The sequence below is a fragment of the Populus trichocarpa genome, chromosome 4 (assembly GCF_000002775.5).
Source record: "Populus trichocarpa isolate Nisqually-1 chromosome 4, P.trichocarpa_v4.1, whole genome shotgun sequence".
NCBI classification, from domain to species: Eukaryota; Viridiplantae; Streptophyta; class Magnoliopsida; order Malpighiales; family Salicaceae; genus Populus; species Populus trichocarpa.
In genome coordinates this window covers 16,680,284-16,701,908 of record NC_037288.2, presented here as the reverse complement: position 1 = coordinate 16,701,908, position 21,625 = coordinate 16,680,284, and the positions used below count along the sequence as shown (strand labels likewise).

Genomic DNA, 21,625 nt, shown 5'->3' with positions numbered 1-21,625 from the left:
TAGAAGGTATTTATAACCCTTGTACTTTAAACCTTGTTGTTTTGCTCAAGGGGTCTAAAATCTTTTTCTCTTGAATATCTTAGTTATGAAATAGTCTTTTAGATCAACATTAATGCTGATGAAAATATTCTTACACAATATTAATGTTGACGGGAATTATCTTTACACATCGTTGATGAACAAAAAGTAGAGCTATAAAAGACTTTTATACCTTATTTTATATACAACATTTAATGTTGATGGGAATAAGTTTATCATAGCATTAATGTTGGTAAAAATATAATCAGCTCTTAGAGAACTTTTATACACTTACGAGTATAAAAAAATGATTATCTTAAACTATTATAAGGGTCTCAAGGATAGCTTCATGTGCGTTTAGGCTTAGTGTGTAGCCAAGTCCAAGGGATTTGTGTCTGGAGTCTAGCTAAATCCATATGCACTTGAACTCGGTGCCTAACCAAATCCAAGAGAGTTAGATCTAACACCTTACCAAATTTACTAGTGTTTTGGCTCATCGTACAACCAAGCCTGTCCAACATCTTGTTAGATGTGTATGTGCTTGGGTTTAAAATACATCTGAGCTTAGATCTTGCTAGTTCTATAAGTTCAAAAATGTTATGTTTGTTATCATGCTAAATTCACAAGCGGTTGACCTTCACACATTACTGAGCTCTACAGTGTTGTGTCTGGAAATAAAACTAGACATGTGGTCTTGTCTAGGCTAGGTATTTTGTTAATTTTATCCATGTTAGATCATCACCTTCCTTTTAATTCATGTATTCATTGAACTCTTAAATTAATGAGTTGTATATAAAATATGTTTACAGGTCACGTACCATGTTTTTCATGTCTTCTTTCTATACCAGCATTTCAAGAAAAAAAAAAAGAGTTTTATTTTATGTTTCATGGTATAGAAGACCGTGTAGTTTTTTCATTTACCTCTGAAATGAAACAAAAATGGGTCAAAAGTATGGTTGTAGTGTTCTTATATAAATTGGCATGTCCAAAAGGTTCCTCTTGAAACGAAGAGAAGAACAAAAACCTCCCCGAGTCCCCATGGGGCTGATTAACCAATAATTGCCGCGAATCTTTCGCACCCATCATCGCACGGTGAGATCCCATGTGGCCGTGTACTCCCTCCATTTTACTGTCTCTGTAGTCTGTACTTCTTCTTGCACTGCTGAGACTTGATGTCACTTACTTAAGTTACTTGTCTGAACATTAAAAAATGACACTTTTTTTTCTTAACATCAACGAACATGAAAAATAGGAATTTATGCACCTCTTGACATTGATATAGAGAAGAGAATTGGGGAATTCGTGATTCCGGTGGATATATATTATACTATTAAAAAAAATCAAAGGATCAAGATATAAATACACAAAAAAACAGGGACATCCAAGAAACCCAACAGTACACCGTATTTATCTATAGCCATAGACATAGGCCATAGGGCTCGCATTATTATTAACAAATCTGTACACGATGTTGCCCCTCGAAACATGGGGTGAGAGAGGCGTTTGAAAATGCAACCCCGAATTTTTATTTTTATTTTTTGCTTTATTTTTACTCCCATTTCCAATATTTATTGCAAGAAGTGAAATGAAGTAGTAGTGCTTACTGTATTCAAGGGGACCAGTCCAGGGGCTTACCATTACTTCCTTTTATGCAAAGAACCCTTTAGAATCCCAAACCCTTCCTTTTACATATTTAGCAGAGAGAGAAAGAGAGGGAGGGAGAGATGGGCAGGCCAAGGTGTTTTTTAGACATAAGCATCGGAGGGGAGTTAGAAGGAAGGATAGTAGTAGAGCTCTACAACGATGTCGTTCCTAAAACTGCTGAGAATTTTAGAGCTCTCTGCACTGGTGAGAAAGGCATTGGACCTAACACCGGTGTCCCTCTTCACTACAAGGTCTTTTAAGTACCTGTTTAGTAATTTTCTTTGTGTGTATTCATGTGTTTGTGGGTTCAAGTTGGTTTTTTTGGTTAATGACGGACTTTTGGGAATTTTGAGGGTACTAAAGTCTTTTGATTTTGGATATTGTTAGTGTTATGGTATTTGACTGTGATGATTGTTTCGCTTTTGTACTTTTGGTTATCGATGCTCAGTTTTAAAAACGAAACCTTTTCGGGCTTTTGTCAGAGAGACTTGAGAAGGAAAACGCTTTTCTGGGTAGAAATCAGGTTTTCAGTTCATGATGAAAAGTCAGTGATGTCCTTGATTATTTAGAGTAGCAGTCGTGAATTTTCTTGATTCTAAAGAATGATTCTTTCCCAGTATTTTGAGATATCTGCTGCAATAATGGTTCTGGTTTTGGACCACTGGAAAAGGCATCACAGGCAGTCTCTACTCGCTTTTCTTATTGTTATTTAGCTTCAGGTTGAGGGTGTTTCGTTCTTTGGTGATAAATAAAGTATCTGTGCTTTGGTATTGATATCTTATCATTTTTATTCATTTTTCTGGACCAATATTTCTAGGCAATCTATAGGCTTGAATTTCATTGACTGCTCGTTGCATTTGACAGAATTTCTTTTGTGCACAGCTTTGGCTATAAAGGCTGATGAGAAGGAAATTTTAAGCTTTTTTTAGTTGATTTTATGTGTTTTTTTGGATATCAGGGATGTCGTTTTCATCGTGTTATCAAAGGTTTTATGGTTCAAGGAGGAGATATCTCTGCAGGAGATGGCACTGGAGGGGAATCTATTTATGGCTTGAAATTCGAGGATGAGAATTTCGAACTGAAACATGAAAGGAAAGGAATGTTATCTATGGCAAATGCTGGTCCAAACACAAATGGTTCGCAGTTCTTTATCTCGACAACTCGCGCCTCTCATTTGGATGGAAAACATGTTGTATTTGGGAAGGCTGTTAAAGGAATTGGAGTTGTTCGTTCTATTGAGCATGTTACAACTGGTGATGCTGAGTGTCCCACTTCTGATGTTATGATCGTCGATTGTGGAGAAATTCCTGAGGGTGCAGATGACGGGACATGTAATTTCTTCAAGGATGGTGATGCTTATCCTGATTGGCCAGCTGACCTTTATGAGAGTCCTAGTGAACTTTCATGGTGGATGAATGCTGTAGATTCTATTAAGGCTTCTGGAAATGAACATTTCAAGGTAATGGTTCTCATGTTTGGCTGATGTTCTTGTTGCACCAAAGGCACATTGGTGAAACTTATTGTTAAAGCATACATCAGTACCCAGAAGGAAACTTCAGGAATTCTAGTTAAAAGTATGCTTTGTTGGGGTGTGAATATTTTAGGTGAACCAATTTTTTCAAGCTTTGATATTCTCTGTGGTCTATGGGCGTTTTTGTTTTTCTTTATTCTTTTCTTCTATAGCTTGTGTTGATGATGTCCCAATTTCTAATTATTGACCGCAGAAACAAGACTATAAGATGGCGCTAAGAAAGTATCGGAAGGCTTTACGCTATCTGGATATCTGTTGGGAGAAAGAAGGGATTGACGAAGGTGAACAATCTCTGTGCTTCATATAATTCCCAGTTACTTTTTATCTTGATGTTCTCAATGCAATGCTAATGGATCCCTGTGCCCCAGTTACATGTGATTTATTTAAACATTTTTCTTCTGGTGGCTTTTCAGAGAAGAGTTCAGCTTTGAGGAAGACAAAGTCACAGACATTCACAAACAGTGCAGTAAGTTCCTGTTCTCACTATTGTCAGGGTATTTTTACTGCCACTGGCTACTGAAGCTTTTGACCTTTTGTGTAGGCATCTAGGTTAAAATTGGGGGATCTGAAAGGAGCACTGGTGGACACAGACCTTGCAATACGTGACTGGGAAAACAATGCAAAAGCTCTGTTTCGCCAGGGACAGGTTAGTATCTGCAATTGGGAATGCTTTCAATCTCTAGAATCATGGGAGCTTTTGCACATGTTTGGTGCGAGCCAGTCCATCTGTTCTAGAAAGGTTCTTTCTGAGGTGTAGTTCTGAATCTTCTGATAGCTTCTTGCAAGCTGCTTTTGCCTCCCCACCATCCATTTGGAATTTGGAAGACTTGCTTAGAATTCTTCCAGTTATTTTCTTGTGTGTAATATTTTGCTTCTATTCCACTGAAATGTGCTGCATAGGCATTCTGAATGGGGAGAGCAGTAGGTCGCTTTTCCTTCTCTTATTTTTTATTTTTCCGTTTTGGTTTCAACTTTGTTAAGAATTTGCTTAGATATTTTGGTGGTGCACTTTTTTCCTTTGATTTGTTTAAATTTTAATGTTTGAGAAGGTACCTTCACAGTTCTCGTACTAATAGTTTTTTTTCCTATGTGTTTGTCAGGCATACAAGGCTCTTAATGATGTTGATGCAGCTGCTGAAAGCTTCAAAAAGGCATTGCAGTTGGAGCCAAATGATGGTTAGTGATAATCTGAAACAGGGCCAATGGCACATAATTCTGGGGATAGAATATTTGTTCAGACGTTTGCTCTCTGATAAGATCTACAAGTTCCAGTGATTATGTTAAAGCATGATTAAATCAAATTTATTCACTTGAATAAATTCTAGGAGTCTTGGACCTGCTATTTTACAAATAATCTGTTGAGATTTGCTGACAGCTTTGGTTTCTAATGCTTTTCAGCTGGAATAAAACGGGAGCTTAATGCTGCTAGGAAGAAGGTCGGTACAATTAACAGAATCTGTAACATTTTGTGATAATAAATGGCTGTAGTCAACAGGGTGCTAAACAATTAATGTCTTGCAGGTTAACGAGAGACGTGATCAGGAGAGAAGGCGATATGAGAAGATGTTCGAAACTTCAAATAGCACTGCTGTAGAACCCTAGCCAATTGGTATGCGGATTACCTTTTGGAAACTATTGTCATTTGATCATCGGGCATTGCAAACTGAGAATATTTTGAAAAACAGGATGCGAATTCCTTGAGTTACAAAAGCTTTTCAGGTTTTGTCAGAGAACAAAGGAGCCTTCATCAAAGGCAACTGTACAAGTTTGAGGCTCGAACCATTTCTTATTACAGTTTCCATGGAAATTTTTGAAACTTAAGAGCCATTTAAAAATAACGATTTACTCTCTGATGGAGATAAAATCTTGTCATGTTGTATGGATCTTTTTTGGAATAGACCTCTTTCCATGCCCTTTCGCTCCGCCTCATTTTTCTTTGTTTCGATCCTGAACTCGGTATATCAACTACTGTAGCCAACGCTTGCCTCCCTGGTCAGATTTACTGGGTTCAGCGTTCAAGCTCGCCCCATTTTAAACTAGGTCCTTGAAGATTTCTAGCTATGAGCTAAAGAACATGCTGGAGAATCTCGTATGAAGAGAAGTGGGCATTGTACCCGTTCCAAAACGAAGGGCAACTTGGTGGTTGGTTCATGAAAACTGCACTGACCAGATAGATCATCGGCCCAATACTTGTCCGAAGACATTCTTTAGACCTTTTCACTCTGAAGTCCATATATAATAATTGCTAATCAGACTCGAGCCCAAAATATTTTGAGGATCGCAGAATCGCGAACTTGCCCCTCAATCAAAGGATACAGATGAAAGAAAAATAAAGATGTTAGCTCGTAAAGGGGAAGAAGTGAGCATAAAATATTTCAAGTATCTACGTTTTAGGAAGATAATATTAGAGAGAGACATAGCCCTAGACTCCTGGGTGCGAAATCTCTCTCTTTCCTTGTAGTTTACAGAAATGGATGAAACAATATTATGGAATCAATGTCTATATCAATCTATATTTGTATGGACCATTTGAGTAGAAAATTACCATACAGGAAATAGACTGAAAAGGAAAAGGTATTAAGTGAGAATATTAGCAGAGAATTTGAAGGCTGGAATGTAGTCCAGAAAATAACTATGATAATTCTGTTATGAGTATTAATGGGAGAAGAACAGAATCTTATATTATCTTTATAATATCACCTAAAGGCATCATTCATCTTTTCATCTTCTTGAAGAATAGAAGAGATGAGGAGAAGAAAAGACTGCTCTCTTCTTTAGAAGTTTCGATGGCAGAAAACCTTGCGCCTCTTTCGGTAATTTTTCTACATCTTCACTCTCCCAACGTTCAGTATTCGACTTGAGCTTTACAGGTTTTTTCCTCTCTCTCTCTCTCTCTTTTGCAGGCTTGTATTTTGAGAGTGGATGTCTGCTGTTGTTCCAAGTGTTCTACAAAAGTGAAGAAAAGGTTGCAAAAAATAAACGGTAAAAATAGTATCCACTTTGCATCAAGCTATGCCCTGTTTATATAACAAGAATTGATGAGATTTCTGATTTCGTTTATTATTTTGTTGCTTAGGAGTTAATTTCGTCGACATTAACACAAAAAAGGGATTGGTAATGGTGTCTGGCTTGGTAGATCCTTCAACACTCCAAAGGGCCATAACAAAGACAGGGAAGAAAGCAGAGGTATTGGCATATGAAAAGGATCCCATACAAGCCAAAAAGAAACTTGATCAGTTCATTAGGAACATGCAGAAAGAGCATAACATTCGTGATGAGGAGAATTGTTGTTGCTGTAAGGTGTCTAAGGATGATGACAAACCTGTAACTATGGTGCATGATCATGAGGCGATCTCTTTGCCTTCTCAGCCATACTATGGAATGGGAAGTAATACGGCACCTCCTGCTTGGTATGGGCAGAGAAATGATGATCCAATATTTTATGGTGCTGGTTACCATGTGTTGCCACCTCGGTATCCAACTCCAATGGCGCCATACAATTACACGGGGAGACCATATGGTTATCACGGCCATCGGCCACCCATTTATGCCACGTTGCCACTTCAGCCAGCACTCCCTCCTCCTGCTCCGATTCATGCCAGGTTGCCGCTGCAGAAAACACTCCCCCCTCCACCACCACCTCGGCCACAAATTCCCTTGTCAAATCTTCATGCTGTTTACGGTGGGCAAAAAGATGTGCCAGCAGGCAACTCCATCTATCATGCTTTCAGCGATGATAACGCAGCAGCTTGCAGCATAATGTGAGCTTATTGCTGCATTAATGTGATTATATATTGAAATAACGTCCATTATTTAACGAAATCGTGTACCCTATTATAGCACCGTTATTGATGAATCACACCACTAACTATTATAACTCCGTTATCAACGGTAATGGCCATTGTTGACCGTACATGTAATATCTTTTTTTCATTTTTCATAAAAACATTTTCATTATTTTATGTGGGCTAGAAGCTAAGCTACGTATCGAGATTCATGACTGTATCCACTATATAAAATTATGATTGCGGACACTGCTTCTATCTTTGCTCTTTGCTGAATAGTGTTTTTCTTCTTTCTTCCAAGCAATTTGTGGACGAAGAGGAATTAAAAAAAAAAAAAAATCTTGTTTGCATCAGAGTTTGGTATGACAAACTTGTTATAAAAATGATTAAAAAAAGCAATTAAAAAATAAAGAGGAAGTTTGATATAGAAATAAGAAATAATAAAATGATGTAAAAACTCGAGTCAATCCAAGCTAGCATAGTAAATATATGACCCGATCGCGAGGTAGGGATATTGTTATAGAAAGCAAAACAAAAAAAATAAAGATATTTAATTTTTAATAAACTCAATGTTGAATGATGAAATTGAAAAATTAAATCGACAGAAAAAAAATACATTAAAAAATATGGATATTGATCTGGGTTAAAATTTCATACATATAACCTGGGCCATGAAACCAGCATCATTGCAAATTAAAATTAGCGCAACCCAATTTTAAATAAATTAAATATTAAAGAATGAAATTAAAAAAAAATCAATTTTAAGAAAGAAATCAAGGGAAAAAAAACAATTAAAAAGGTAAGGGTCAAATCTCAAATAAAAATCAAATGATTAGGAATAGATTGAAAACATATGTTTTTTAAAATAACAATCAAAAGAATAAAAATTGAATTTGATATAAATAACAAAAAGAACAAAATACTAAAAATAAACTTTAAAACAAATAAAAAGCAATCAAACTAACGAGGGTCATAATTAAAATGAGAAGAAAATGGAGGACTACTCTTAATTTTGGCTGGACTAGCATGTTTTCCAAGGGAAAGAGAGAGACAAAGGGGGGAGAAAAAAATCTAATTGCCGCCTAAACCACATGATATGGATTATACGTATTGCCCTAGTGGATGTGCCTCAACGTTATTCTTTGAAAGAGACAGCTATTGGCTCTTTTTAGGCAGCTGAGAGACACTGCACACGCTATATAAAAGGTGCGGGCGTCTCCCATAAGTTAGCATATGGATACGTTCATTGCACATATCTGCTCTCCTTTTTTTAATTTAATTAATACAAATATATAAGTGTTTTTGACCCCGCATGATATTAATAAAAAAGCCATAATAAAAAGACCGAAAAGCCCATCAATCTTAGTTATAGATTTTTTTTATTCAAAATGTACTTCAGTAATTATGTTGTGGCAATAAAGGAAAAAACAAATATATCCCTACCCTAACAGCGAAGAAAATTCAATTTTTAAAATATTTTAGACATTATATTTTGCAAATAAAAAGTTAAAAAACTTTGTTACCCCTATTCAATCTTGTAATAATAAGTGTATCTCATGAAGAATATCATTTTACCCTTTAAAACATGCTATAAAGTTTAAATTATTAGGGATAAAATAGTAATTTCACTATGCAAATTGAAAAGGCAAGTTCTTTTAACTTTCGTTTAAATGTTGGGTAGGCTTTTATTAATATTATGATTGTTGTTGTTGATTTCCACTATAATTTGAACTGTAATTTTCTTTTTCCCCAATATTTTTTAAGGCTTGTAGTAGCATCTTTTTCTGAATTCTAGACCTTACAGCAGCAAGAACTTCATGTAATAGAATTCCATTTCTGCCTCATTTTCAGATTTGACCATATAACTGAAGCAGGGTTCAGCTCAGATGATGCCCACCATAATTAACAGTCACCAGTTACTATTGTTACAGTCCAAACCAAGCCTGATTTGTTCTCCATTACAAGTTGGGATGGCAGTTAATGGTGACATTGCAAGCAGTCAGCTTGTAAACGAATCACCATTTGAATTTTGAATTAATCAATCACAAGGTTTTGGAGACCAAAACAAATAGTCAGCAATTTGCTTGCAAACAATTCAAAGAAACTCAACTATCTGAAATTGGTTATAGAAACAGCCTTCGGAGTGGGGGGAGAAAGACGAGGAAACTCGGTATTTTGTTTCACAAGCACACCACACGAAAATTTAACCTTGGAAATGGTGGAGCTTCATCACACAAGATCTGAATGTATTTTAGCAAAAAGCTTGGCAAACGCAGTGGCAAGCAATATGCTGTCCCAAACAAAATAAAGTAGGGGCCTCATAATCCAGTATGTATCAAGTCATTAGTTTTATGAGCTTGAGCTATGAATTGTAGTTATCAAGGCCCAAATCCCTCAAAGCATCAGTGGCAGCATCCTTGCAGGTTTCGTGATTTACCTTTGCCCTTCTTATAATTTTCTCGATGCCATGACTAAGAAGAAGAGTTCTGTAAAGTGGCATAAATTTAATCAAATGTGAGACGGTGCCGCAATTTAGTATAGTAGTCCTACATTTGGGGCTATGCCAGAGAAGCAGCATGAAAGAAGAAAAGGAAATTAAAGCCTGCCTGATGATGTGCCACGAGACAAAAAGAAAGTGTGGAGAAAAAGACTTGCCTGTTCTCTGGGTTCCTCGCAACAAGATTACGGATCATTAGACAGGAACTCCTCTGTAATTGTTGCACATTAGAAAACTTCTCCATGGCTTGGATGGCAAGGTCTCCAGCTCCAGCTTCCATGGCACGGGCTGCATTATCTGGAGATCTTAAACAGAGCACCGTAAAGATGGACATGACCTGAAAATGGTGGAAATTTAATTAAAGAAAGCAAGACAGCTCATAAATGCAACTAACCGTACCATAACCAAAATGACAGGTAAAATTTCAAGGTGTCAATCCTTGAAATGCAGCTTGCAGTGAGCATTTCTTGAAACTTGAAATGAATCAAACCTTCCATGTGATCAGAAAAATATTCTATTTCTGGATTAATGGTTATGCACATTCAATAGTATACAAAATCACTTTTTACCTCTTGCAGAACAGAAGGGTCATCAGAAAATCTGGCTGCGAGTTGGATTAACTTATTCATACCCTCCTTCTCTACAATTGCACTTTTATTTGAATCACTTCCTGCCAACTAATCAAATAAAATTCTGTAAAAAAATCCAAAACCATAAACTCTGAGCCAGAATCTCCTTGTACCTTGGATAACAAAGAACAGCAAGCTCTAGCTACAATTTTGTTGCCATGTTCACCACTGTCATCAATACATTTGAAAATGACATCAATGCCACCACTTTCAGCAATGGATTTACATATTTCATCCTGCAAATCAGAAGAAAATGAGGAAGAAAAAACTCAGACTTGAACAAAGAAAGACCGTATTTCATATCCAGCACGCAACATCATAGTACTCTTACGTCCAAGACTCTACAATGTAGGAAGTTCCTGAACATCTAATAGAGAGTATGGCTAGACAGATAGAGTGGACGAAATAGATTCATGTAACCCAAACATGATGGGCATGTGGTGCATGAATAAAAGGTGATTTTCCGACAACTTAAGTTCAAGCACAATATAATCACAACTGCAATACATTTAAACCGCAAAAATCAAATGATTAAGGCAACAGGGTTTTGACATCACATCAGATGCAAGTGAGCTTACATTAACAGCAACAGCCTTTAAAGCGATACTTGCTGAAACTAAACTGGGTGAGGTAAGCCCTGACCGTAGTGATTCCACAAGAGCTCTTGCAATACCAATTTTGGCAAATCTTCGTGCATAACCATAAACCTGGAGTTTAAATGCATGTCAGTTGCTTTGGTAAAGACATTTTCCATCAACATGTACATAAATATTTGGATGCGATACCATGCATTGCTGACAACACAACCTTAGTGCCCATCCTCGCAACGCACATGCAAGTTGATTGATTAAACTGAGATTTGTACATTTGTGATGAAATATTTACTCACTTGGGATGCCACAACACGATTATCATCAGGTGTCAGGAGAACACGTATAGAATCATATAAACCTTGGATGATGCCTTTACTCTGTCTATTCAGTACTTCCAAAATAAGCTCATCAATTTTCAATTCAATCAACAACTCTTTCACAACCTCATTGCCAGTTGCTGCTGCAGCAACAACAGCAAACCCAGTATTCAATACTTCTAAACTTTCACTTCCACCCTTTAAAATGCCAACCACCATCTTCGGTCCATCACTAGACCGAAACATTTCAGTACTTTGAACATCTACAAATTACAAGGACACAAACATTAGAAAAACCCACCAATAACAAATAAATAGAGGATCAAGTCATGATCTTTTTCCTCTGGAAGTAAGCATTGAAGATCCAATGAAACTAAAAAATATATAGCAGAAATATAAACAAAATTCCCTTTCGGAAAAAAATATTTTCTCATAAATTCACACTCCAAATTCTAAATCCATAAACCAACCATCTAAAAGAACAAAAAGCATCATCCTGTACAGATAAAAGCACATACCATGAATTAACAATGCCAACGTTTTCAAAGCCGAAACGAGAACTTTCTCAGACACAATAGGAATGTTAGAACAAATAGAACAGACCAACTCCAGCCCACCATTTCTAACACCAATGGCAACATTCCCAGATCCTTCAACACCAGTAAACAATCCAACCAACTCATCAAGCAACCCAACCATTTCATCCAAATCATCATCATCAAATCCCAGTTCCTTCAATCTCTCCAAACACTTAATCACTGGATTCTCCCTCACGTTCCCCTCTCCTGGTACACAAGTCACAATACCTGCAACAAACCCGTGATTTTGTTAATATTTGTTCTTCCAAGGGATAAAAAGGGAAATGAGAAAATGGGGTTCTTGATCGAGTTGTTACCTGAGAGATCAACGCCTTGAAGAGTAAGAGTTTGGATTGCATCTTCAAGGGCTTCAGTGGGGTCTAAACCTAGATCTTCTATGTTCTCTTTTACTAGTTCATCAAAAGCTTCTTGTGAGATTGTACGGACATTCTTGCTTGGTGGCCCCATAAACGTTTCTTCTTCTTCTTCTTCTTATTCTTCTTCAATTTTGTGTGGGTGAGGGAGGTAACGTAAGGGTCAGTGAGGTCCAGAGCCAAAGGCAGTGTGCTTGCGCCTTGCAGTTGCAGGCTGGTTTTTTTATAATTAACGTGCTGTTGTGTTAAGCTTACGACTTGTAGTCTTATGGATGATAATTTGTCTCTACGAGAATGAGTTAGCTTACGACTTGTAGTCTTATGGATGATAACTTGTAATTCACAAGTGTCGTAAAATTTACGTGGAAACTATTTTCTACGACTTCTGTCAGATGTTCAGATGTCATATTGTTGAAGACCATCGTTCTAAAAGGATAAACAGTTTCAAGAGTCTCTCCAGATATTGACAACATCCTACTACAGGATAGAATTTTTCATGATTTGAAGTACTGAGTGCTAGGCCAGCAGATGCATCTCTGCCCTATATTTACAGTAATTAAGTTAACAAAATAGTAATGTTGCCACTGATTTGAAAACAGTTAGGGTAGCTAAGTCCGCATCGATGAGCTCTAAGCAATTCCTAGGGTTTCATGCCCTCCATTGGAAAAAATGTCACCACATCGGATCTCCACATGAGAACCCACGTTATGGATCTCTATACCCTAATCCACCAGGAAGAATCCATTTAGTGTCAACAACTACACAATGATTCGGGATGTAGATGCTTAGAATCTTGAGCCTTGGTAGGCTCTCTACATTCCCATCATCTCTCAGATCTCCCAAACAATAAACATCCTTTGCTGGGAAAATTTTGTCCTCGTAAGCAATTCTGATTCAGAGAAGTTTAATCTAGTCCATGGAACCTAAAATTTACTCAACTTAGACGAAAGAATCCAGCACAAATCTTGACCAGGCTATTTACTGTGAAATGCTCTAAAATAAGTGCGTGCAGCTTCTTATCAAATGCTAGTTCTTCTAACAACTTTAAACTCTTACGCATAGTAATTAACCTGTCTACTTTTCGGCCTTGTTGTGTAGATTTCCAATTTCAGAACCCAAAATGGAATGAGAAAAACATAGTCAGAAAAATTCCACAAAACACACTTCCTATCAGTTGTTGACAGAATATGTCAAAATTCATGAATAGCAACTGCTGGAACCTGGAAAGGAGCAGAAAGAAGTATTAAACTACTTAATACCTGCCATTAGCACACATGTTTTAGGAACACTTTCAATACTGATTAAACTACTGGACAACAGATCATCTTCTTTATTGCTTAATACTTGCCAGTACCCTCTCACAGCTACCTAGTACCTATTCTAGCCAACTTTCTCTTCGTCACATGCTTCTTGCTCTTCATTGTCATAGTTGTTATTTGGGGAAGAGCGCGACATATATAGTCGAAGCCGGCCATCGTTTTTCTGGGCTTGGATAGAAGGAAAAGAAGGAACCGCTTCCAAAGCTAGCCCGCCATCGTTTTTCTCTGCTTGAACATGAGGAAGGCAAGGAACTGCTTCCAAAATTAGCCTCCCAACTTGTCGGTGAGGAATCAGGCGGATACTACAGGGGTCGCTGATTGACCCCAGAAGAGGAGGGAAGCGGCCAGCACTTGGTGAGGAATGATTTTTGTACGCTACAGACGGATTACTTCTAGTTTTAGACAGTCTCTCCTTACGCTCACGACTGACATTGTGGCTTTCACCCTCTTTACTCCAGCTTTCAGTGCTTTCAGTCCCTAAGATCTCAGTGCACATCTCTTTGCTCCTTTCTGTTGGTGAGGAGTACATGTTTATGTTACGTGCAGAAGAATCAGCATGGCATGATCTACAGGTTAGCTTGGACGAGAGGCACTTGGAGCTTGAAGGCTCAACAATGGAATACAAGTAACAGCAGCATTAGTATTAGCTAATAAACACCTGTGCTAAATAATAATGCATACGCGGAATTCAGTTGGTTGTTAGTTACAGAATTAGTTAGGGAGTTGTACAGTTAGTCGGAACAGTTAGTTAGTTAGTTAGTTAGTTACTGCTATACATAGCAGTTGTATTGGAAAGGTGGGAGGGGAGGCATGAAGAGATTACAGTTGATGCAGAATTGCATTCTCTCTCTTCTTCTTCTTCTTCTTCTTCTTCTTCTTCTTCTATTCTCTCTTATTTCTTTTCTTCTTTCTACCCTTCTTAAAGTTTCTTTGTTTTGTTAAGGGAGACCTTAACAGTTTACTACTGGAATTGTTTCAAGAAAGAAAGAAGTAATAGGGCGAGGAAGAAGTGAAAGGGGAGGGGGTGTTGCAGTCAACGAGTACTTTTAAGAGGGAAAATGTAAATTTTGAGTTACCAACTAAGTTTAATCTATTGAGAACTTATAAGTAAAAGAGTAATTAAGTAGGTGAAAATGATTAGATTCCATCACCAAATCACAGAATTGATTCTCCAAGCAAATCTCGCCAAAAAGTACTCTTCTTATGAATTCTAGTCCTTGCAGCAATGTAAACTGTATCTGTTTATTTCCTAGATCTAGTTCTTGTAGGTTTGTACTTGTTTCTTTTTATGAATTCTAGTCCTTGCAGCAATGAAAACTCTTAAGAATACAAAACATAGAAGGCTATGTAATAGAATCCCTGTTCTGCCTCATTTTCAGATCTCGCCATTTAACTGAAAAGGGGTTCAGCTCCAGGGATTGATCATTCTCAAGAAGTAGATGATGCCACCATAACTAACAATCACCGGTTGCTGCTGTCACAGTCCAAACTAACAATCAGCAGCTCTCTTGAACCCCAGACTTTTAATCAAGCTAACAAAAGTCCAGCAATAGAGGAGGAATAGAAGGCATTGATTGCTAATAAGACATGGCCTTTCGTGCCTAAACCTGCTGCAGCCAATGTGATTGGTAACAGGTGGGTTTATCGCATCAAGAGACTTGCAGACGGTAGTGTATAGAGGTGCAAAGCAAGGTTAGTGGCCAGGAATTTTACGCAGCAACATGGCGTTGATTTTACTGAAACATTTAATCCTGTCATTACATCTACAAATCTACAACTATACGAACTATTCTTGCTCTTGCAGTCTCCCATGGTTGGTGTTTGCAACAATTAGATGTCTCTAATGTCATTTTCTGAACGGCACAATCAGTGAAGATGTGTAAAAGATCGGGCTTGATTTCGTATGCATATTGCACGTCCTTTTATCTGCTTAAACAAGCTCCACGAGTTTGGTTTCAACAACTCAGTTTCTTGACAGCATTGGTTTCTGTGGGTACCTCTTTGTTCATTTATCAGCACAAATCTGTGAGGATTTTCATGCTGATCTGTGTTTAATGATTTCTTAACCACAGGCAATGATAAGCAGGCAGTCACTGTTGTTATTCAGGCTGTTGACAAAGGATTTGCTATCAGAGATTTGGGCTCTCTTCACTATTTTCTTGGCATAGAAGTGCAGCACAACTCCGAGGGTGTTTTGCTTTCTCAACAAAGATAGTTGACAGGCAGAATGCAGCAGCTCATGCCCACTCCAATGGTCTCTTATCCTCCATTGTCCAAGGAGCAACGTTCGTCGTTAATATAGGAGCATTATGGGTGCTTTGCAGTATGCCACTTTAACCAGACCAGATATTGCCTTCTCAGTGAACAAACTGTGTCACTTTCTTCAAGCACCAACTGGCATTCAGTGGAAAGCTGTAAAACGTCTGTCGCGATATGTCAAACACTCTTTCTTATGGTTTGCTGTCCTCTTCAAGTTCCCCGCCATCTCAGATTCAAGATTTCTCGGATGCTGACCGGGCTGGGTGTCCCGGTGATCAAGAATCTACAAGTGGTTACCTTATTCACCAAGGTAATAATTTGATGTCGTGGTCTGCCGGAAAGCCATGAACAAATCAACTGAATCTGAGCATAGAGCTCTTGCAAAAAAGTACTAAATTTGAATAAATAAAAATATAGTTTACAAGAAGAATGGGCCTGGGATCTTTTACTTGCCGGATTCGGCTCGGGTTAACTGTAATGTAGCATCCTTAAACTGGTATAATAAATAAATAAATAAAGCTGTGTTTTCTGACACTAGTTTCCTTTGGATCCCAAGGACTTGCTTGATCAGACTAGCTTACAACAGCCTTCGCCAGGCTCAAGCCGTTCTATTTCTGATTTTAACTTTCGAATAGACGCGGTTACACAGAAACCCTAAACTCACTTGCAATTTGCATTAACTCCAAACTCTGGGCAGGAAAGATTGGCAAAAACAGATAAATGAAACTGGAGAGGTTTCTTAGAATTCAAGCAAGTCACAAGACCAATGAAATTAGCACCGTTTTATGTTCTTTCTGGAAAAAGCATCAGGCAAAAACCCATTAACTCCCAAAAACTTCCAATACCATGCTCGTTTCACAGGGAACTTGCAGTCGACTACTTGGTATATGCTCTGTATACAAAAATAATCCAGTTCAAATATTTTACATTAGATTGTGTCGAGGAAACTGTTTTTGACCTCTCTTGACTCCATTTTTATCACTCATGTGTTGTTAATGACATCATTCCAAAGGAATACACAATTTCAACAGTTATCTCCAGTTATTTACAACATGCTATACTACTGTTGTTTGTGAACATATATATATATATATATATAGTAGTTTATTAATGACCTAAAGGGGCAGCAGCCAAATCTCTGACACGCTGGTTGAGACGTCGTCTTCGAAATATGCCAGCTAAACGTAGGGTGACAGCAAGAAGCATAGACATATACTCAAACAGTCTCACAACTCCAATGCGTCCTGTAGAACAGGCATTGATCTAAGTCAAGAGAGTGACTACAGAGAAAGGACAGCCAAACATCAAAGCCACCCAGCACAAGAACTACGTAATTAAAAACCATTTTCTTTTTAATACACAGTTTTTTAAGGTGTAGGGACCTAGTACAGGCACAAATTCGGATCATAATTTTGGACCAAACATTAGCAATTACATATTTGAAAAGAAATCAATTTATGGAAGACAAATGGGGCGAAATCATCTAGCATCCTAATATTTCCATATGAAAGTCTATGGGAGAGAATAACCTATTAATTTTTGGATTTTACAACTATTATGCAAAGAAACAAGCAATATGTTCCCAAGAAAGTAACTTACCTAACGGGATAAAGTCAAAGGGTGAGGATATATAGAGGATAGCCAAAAAAATCTGCGTACAGAAAATATAATACAGATTACCCAGAGAAAAAGCAATGAAGCCAGTCAAAATGAGTGTACCAAATCACTTTTGGTTTGCAAAACCCAAGCATCCATTAAGCGACCACAACTACACAATTGATTCAACATATAGAGATAGATCTTAGGAGTCTTGAGTCCTCATGGTAGCAAAATAAGAAAAAGTTGCATTGTTTATCTTCCATAGATCCACTGTGTTCCCTAATAAAATTTCTCAAACTTCAATGGATGACAGGTTATCACTGTGTGGAGTTGCTAATGCAACAGCACAAATCACTAGGCTATAAACCATGGTGATGCTCTGAAATGAGTATCCACAGCTTACTATGAAATGCTACTACATCACTTCAAAGTTCAATTTTACATGTTCCACTTGTCTATTGCCTTTTTTCGAGCCTACAGAATGAAATAACCACACTGGTAAAGCCAAAAGTTGCCAAACAACCAGGATGCACATCACAGAGCACCCTCCGCTACCACTAGCATTATTATGGCACTTAATTTCTTCAGCATCTCACTCGGTTTTACTCTTGTATAGCGCATCAACAAGGAAAAAACTCACAACTTTTCGCTAATGCCTTAACTCTTAAACTAGATGATAGTCTGACTTGTTAGTTATTCATACTTAATAGTGATGATTTCAAATTCCAGAAATCCAAAAGGATGTCAGCAGAATATTAGCAAGAATAGTAAGGAAGATTTGGTAAAACACAATCTTATTGTGTTGCTCACAAAAGATGTCAAATTTCATGCACAGAAACTGCTGGAAGGGGGTAGCAAAAATGAGTAGTGTGTAAAGTGGACAAAATTGCTAACTCTGTTTGTGGCAAAAAAAAAAACAGTTTGTAGTTTAAAATTAAAACTGAAAGGAAGATACAATTCTCCATGACTGTAGAATGAACTTACTGCAAACATGCGCATGAGCTTTTCATAAAGGAAGAAATTGTGTCCATCAGGATCCATCATTTCTTCAAGCATTCTCTTAAAGAGAAATGGCACCACGTGCACTTTCTGCAAAAAGAATTCTCCGATGTTTCAGAAAAAGCATGTTCAAAATTAAACACGCAGATTATACAATGAATTTCTCCAGAAACGTTTAAAAGAAAATGGAGTAGTTTTGTAACTATACATGATTCAAACATAATGAAACAATGAATGGCAAAGCAATTAAGGATTCTTGCAGCTAACAATTCCACCGGCTGTTGTTTTCTAATTTCATCTCTATGTCCTGTTTCCCAGGTTTTCATGTCAGCCATATCGAAAAAATGGCCCATTTCAATGAAGTTAGATATTCCCTGAGAATGTCTAAGTTGTTACAAAATAAGAACAAACACCTCCACACATATCAAACTCGAATTACTTCATAAAGGAATATTATTCGAGAAAAGCTGGAAATAAGAACAACGAAGGTAAGGTTGGCAAAACAACATGTAGAACATATAAACAGACAGCAATCCAGCATCCCATGTAGCATAAGTTATTAGAATGGCAGTAGCTATACAAGTCACAGGAAACCTGAACTAACAACAAACCATCATATTTATCACAAGATCAATCGAAGTATCACCGTCAAATTTTGCCAGGTAACGACTAACAAACAACACTAAACAAAACCCCCCCAAGGTGATTAGTAGATAGACTCACCCGAGCTAGACCTCGCACGCCTCCGACAAAAACATGGTTATACCTCCGAACATCTTCCAGAACTTTGACAACTTCCTGCTCTTGCTGACCATGTAACGATGCCTCCGGCGTCAAATTGCTGATTCTTGACGAGCACATTGGACACTTGCAACGGCTAGACGGCCCAGAATACTTCCAGTACTGAAGAATGCAACTACCTGATCAACAACATTAGCCCAAAAACATCATCACCTAAGTGCCTGCCGATTCTAGATTTTTTCTGCTATCTCTCTTAATCCGCGAAACACGAGATATTACAATTTATTTAATCCAGGACTAAATGCCATAAACCAAGAAATTCCGAATTAATAAATTTGAAACCCTAACAAAAGAAAGAGAGAAATACCACAATACCAGTGACCGCAGTTAGCTTTGCAAGGAACATCGAAGGTGCCGAAGCAAATAGGGCAGCAATCATCAAGAGGAGGACCTTCGCGATCCATGTAGCTAGGGTTTTTCAAAACCACCGCCGTTTTATCTTCTTCTTCCGCTTCTTGTTCAATCGCATTGTTGTCGTTTTGGGGCGTTTGTTGTCGATCAGGAGAAATGACAGGTGTTGCGTTTTGCGCACTCATGCTTCTTCTTTGTTAAAGCATTTTTATTTTGTCTCCATTTTCATCTCTTTTAAAAGGAAGATTTGTTCTTGTCGCTTTCTTCTCTCTCTCGCTTTCCCCGAGAAATTACCAGGAAGCTCAAATGTTGTGTTCCCGGCTTTGCAGCTTACATTACCTTAGCTTAGCTGCTTTCCTTTTGCAATAAAAGCTTAGCCCGGACACTTGACGGGCTTTTAGGCCCATTTGAGGTTGGGCCAGAAAAAAGTCCACAACTGATCACTTTAGTTGATTTTTTTTATTATTATTATTTGTTAGGTTAGGGTGGAAACCGTTGAATTTTCTAGGCAGAGGGTGTCTTGAAATGTTGTGTAAATTATGTTTTTAAAATTTTATTCTTGTTTAAAATAAAAAAAAATTATATTTTCATGATATTTTGATGTGCTGATATCAAAAATAATTTTTAAAAAATAAAAAAATATATATTTTAATATATTTCTAAACAAAAAGCATTTTAAACCGTCACCGTTATCATAATTCCAAACAGATCGTAAGCATTAGACCAATAACAAATTTTGGATTATGAGCAATATGGAGAATAAAGAAGTACGCCCTCCAAGAACATGATTCTAAATTGAGCCAAGCATGGATTATGATCCCTTCCCTTTAGTATAAAAAGTAGGAATAAGTTACAATAAATCCGAGAGGAGTGAGGACAAAGTAAGCAAAACTATATCTTTTCGGTGTACCAAGCGACTGTCACAATATTCACCATTGTCCTTATTTTATTTAAAACTCATAAATTTCATATTAAAAAAAAAAAAAAAAAACACTAGCGGCAATGCGTGTGATTCACTAGATTAATGTTGGGTTTCCCTGTTTCGGTGCCCAAGACGAAACATCGGCATGACAAAGAACTTCATGGTGCCATTGTTACAGTGGAAGCGAGCTCCTCCGCCGCAAGCAAAGTAATAGGGCTGCCACCTGTTGAGAACGATCCCGGACCCATCACCACCCCCTTTGTGTCTTATTAGCAACCAACACGGCTCTGCTCGGGTTGCATTTTAAAATGGAGTATCATTGTATTAAGTGAGATTAAACTAACCTAGAGTATCATAAATGGACCATTTTTTAGAGCCCAATCGGCATAATTGACACCAAATGTCCACTTCTGAGATCTACCCGCAACAATCTTGTTGGGTGTATCTGTACTGTTTTGGCGACGAGGACGACGCTTGAACCTCCAATCGGTGTTGTTGAAACTATATTGCCGTTGCCTGCATGGAGGCACTATGCATAAGGATGAGTGCTTGTGAATATGCTATACAAGCCATCTTCTTCCCGCTCAAGAGCAACTTGAGAAGGTGTGGATTTCAAAGAAGAATCATTGTTAAAAATTAGTAAATATAAAGGAAAATACTAATAGAATTTTTCTATTGATATATTGCGGTGAACTTTACTGATGAAATTTTCTATCTTTACATTCATCGGTAAATACAAATGGAATTTTTCTATTGGTATATATCGGTAGAATTGCAGTGGTAAATAAGAAATAAAACAAAGGTCAAATAATATGATGACGTATAACTTTTATTGACAGAATTAACCCGACGGTAAAGTACATCCTTGAATATGCTAATGGAAAAAAACCTCTCAGTATATACCGATGGAATTACAAATGGTATTACAATGAGATTTAAAAAAGGCAAAGTATATGGTGATGTGACATTTTTACCATCTCTTAAAAATCTTTCTAAGTATAGGCGTTGATATGAACATGTTCCCAATGCCCCCTTGAAATTTTTTAAGCATAGAGTCGATAAGGATTTGTTTCCCTTGACCTCTTAAAAATTTTCTAAGTACAAGTGTTGATATGGGCATGTCCTCTATAGCCCTTGAAAATTTTTTAAGCATGGGAGTCGATAGGGATTTGTTTTCCTCAACTTCTTAGAAATTTTCTAATTATAAGTTCATTCTTATTGGGCTCTCCCTAATCACTTATGCATTTTCTAAGTACAAGCTTCATCCCTTGTATTCCCCAAAACCACTTAGAAATTTTTAAAGTACAAGTTATTTTTCCATGAGTTTCTCCACTTTTTAAGGTTTTTTTTTTTCTAAGTATGAATTCCTCTATTGTTTCACCTCACCCTTCTTGAAATATTTCTAAGTA

The 21,625-nt window shown here is 37.4% G+C and overlaps 3 protein-coding genes and 1 long non-coding RNA gene across 5 annotated transcripts; 2 read left to right on the top strand and 2 right to left on the bottom strand.

The window, feature by feature from the left end:
* The first annotated feature begins 1,493 nt into the window (after nt 1–1,493).
* On the top strand, nt 1,494–5,115 carry LOC18097822 (peptidyl-prolyl cis-trans isomerase CYP40). 2 transcript variants are annotated; one of them, XM_024598531.2, is made up of 9 exons: nt 1,494–1,913; nt 2,621–3,121; nt 3,387–3,474; nt 3,607–3,659; nt 3,735–3,839; nt 4,294–4,369; nt 4,592–4,629; nt 4,715–4,802; nt 4,879–5,115. In XM_024598531.2, exons 1-8 carry the CDS (start codon nt 1,743–1,745, stop codon nt 4,793–4,795), a joined length of 1,113 nt encoding a protein of 370 aa, XP_024454299.1. In that variant the 5' UTR covers nt 1,494–1,742; the 3' UTR covers nt 4,796–4,802; nt 4,879–5,115. The 2 variants fall into 2 exon arrangements, with proteins under 2 accessions (XP_024454299.1, XP_052308050.1); XM_052452090.1 differs by having other exon boundaries at nt 1,497–1,913; nt 4,715–5,115.
* A 695-nt stretch (nt 5,116–5,810) lies between these two features.
* Nucleotides 5,811–6,661, bottom strand: LOC112327120 (uncharacterized). The gene is made up of 2 exons (XR_002981159.2): nt 6,516–6,661; nt 5,811–6,139 (listed from the first exon to the last, which is right to left on the bottom strand). It is a non-coding gene; the product is annotated as an uncharacterized LOC112327120 (long non-coding RNA).
* Nucleotides 5,842–6,975, top strand: LOC127905197 (heavy metal-associated isoprenylated plant protein 42-like). The gene is made up of 3 exons (XM_052452091.1): nt 5,842–6,006; nt 6,097–6,175; nt 6,270–6,975. The coding sequence occupies exons 1-3, from the start codon at nt 5,842–5,844 to the stop codon at nt 6,956–6,958; spliced, it is 933 nt and encodes a 310-aa protein (XP_052308051.1). The 3' UTR covers nt 6,959–6,975.
* Nucleotides 6,976–8,949: 1,974 nt separating this feature from the next.
* Nucleotides 8,950–19,630, bottom strand: LOC18097820 (uncharacterized). Its single transcript, XM_006384383.3, has 13 exons — nt 19,251–19,630; nt 18,866–19,062; nt 18,128–18,232; nt 17,144–17,195; nt 16,690–16,788; nt 11,910–12,071; nt 11,533–11,820; nt 10,994–11,277; nt 10,683–10,811; nt 10,218–10,340; nt 10,045–10,152; nt 9,634–9,812; nt 8,950–9,464 (listed from the first exon to the last, which is right to left on the bottom strand). The coding sequence occupies exons 1-13, from the start codon at nt 19,477–19,479 to the stop codon at nt 9,341–9,343; spliced, it is 2,079 nt and encodes a 692-aa protein (XP_006384445.2). The 5' UTR covers nt 19,480–19,630; the 3' UTR covers nt 8,950–9,340.
* Between the last annotated feature and the right edge of the window lie 1,995 nt (nt 19,631–21,625).

Excerpts from the sequence above, each read along its gene's own strand:
- LOC127905197 (XM_052452091.1), top strand. The coding sequence starts at position 5,842 with ATGAGTATTAATGGGAGAAGAACAGAATCTTATATTATCTTTATAATA. Across the intron at positions 6,007-6,096 it reads AAAACCTTGCGCCTCTTTCG|GCTTGTATTTTGAGAGTGGA; the intron begins GTAATTTTTCTA and ends TCTCTTTTGCAG. Across the intron at positions 6,176-6,269 it reads AAGGTTGCAAAAAATAAACG|GAGTTAATTTCGTCGACATT; the intron begins GTAAAAATAGTA and ends TTTGTTGCTTAG.
- LOC18097820 (XM_006384383.3), bottom strand. The coding sequence starts at position 19,479 with ATGAGTGCGCAAAACGCAACACCTGTCATTTCTCCTGATCGACAACAA. Across the intron at positions 18,233-18,865 it reads GCGTGCGAGGTCTAGCTCGG|AAAGTGCACGTGGTGCCATT; the intron begins GTGAGTCTATCT and ends TTCTTTTTGCAG. Across the intron at positions 12,072-16,689 it reads AAGACGACGTCTCAACCAGC|AAGAAACGTTTATGGGGCCA; the intron begins GTGTCAGAGATT and ends AAGAAGAAGAAG.
- LOC18097822 (XM_024598531.2), top strand. The coding sequence starts at position 1,743 with ATGGGCAGGCCAAGGTGTTTTTTAGACATAAGCATCGGAGGGGAGTTA. Across the intron at positions 3,475-3,606 it reads GAAAGAAGGGATTGACGAAG|AGAAGAGTTCAGCTTTGAGG; the intron begins GTGAACAATCTC and ends GTGGCTTTTCAG. Across the intron at positions 3,840-4,293 it reads CTCTGTTTCGCCAGGGACAG|GCATACAAGGCTCTTAATGA; the intron begins GTTAGTATCTGC and ends TGTGTTTGTCAG.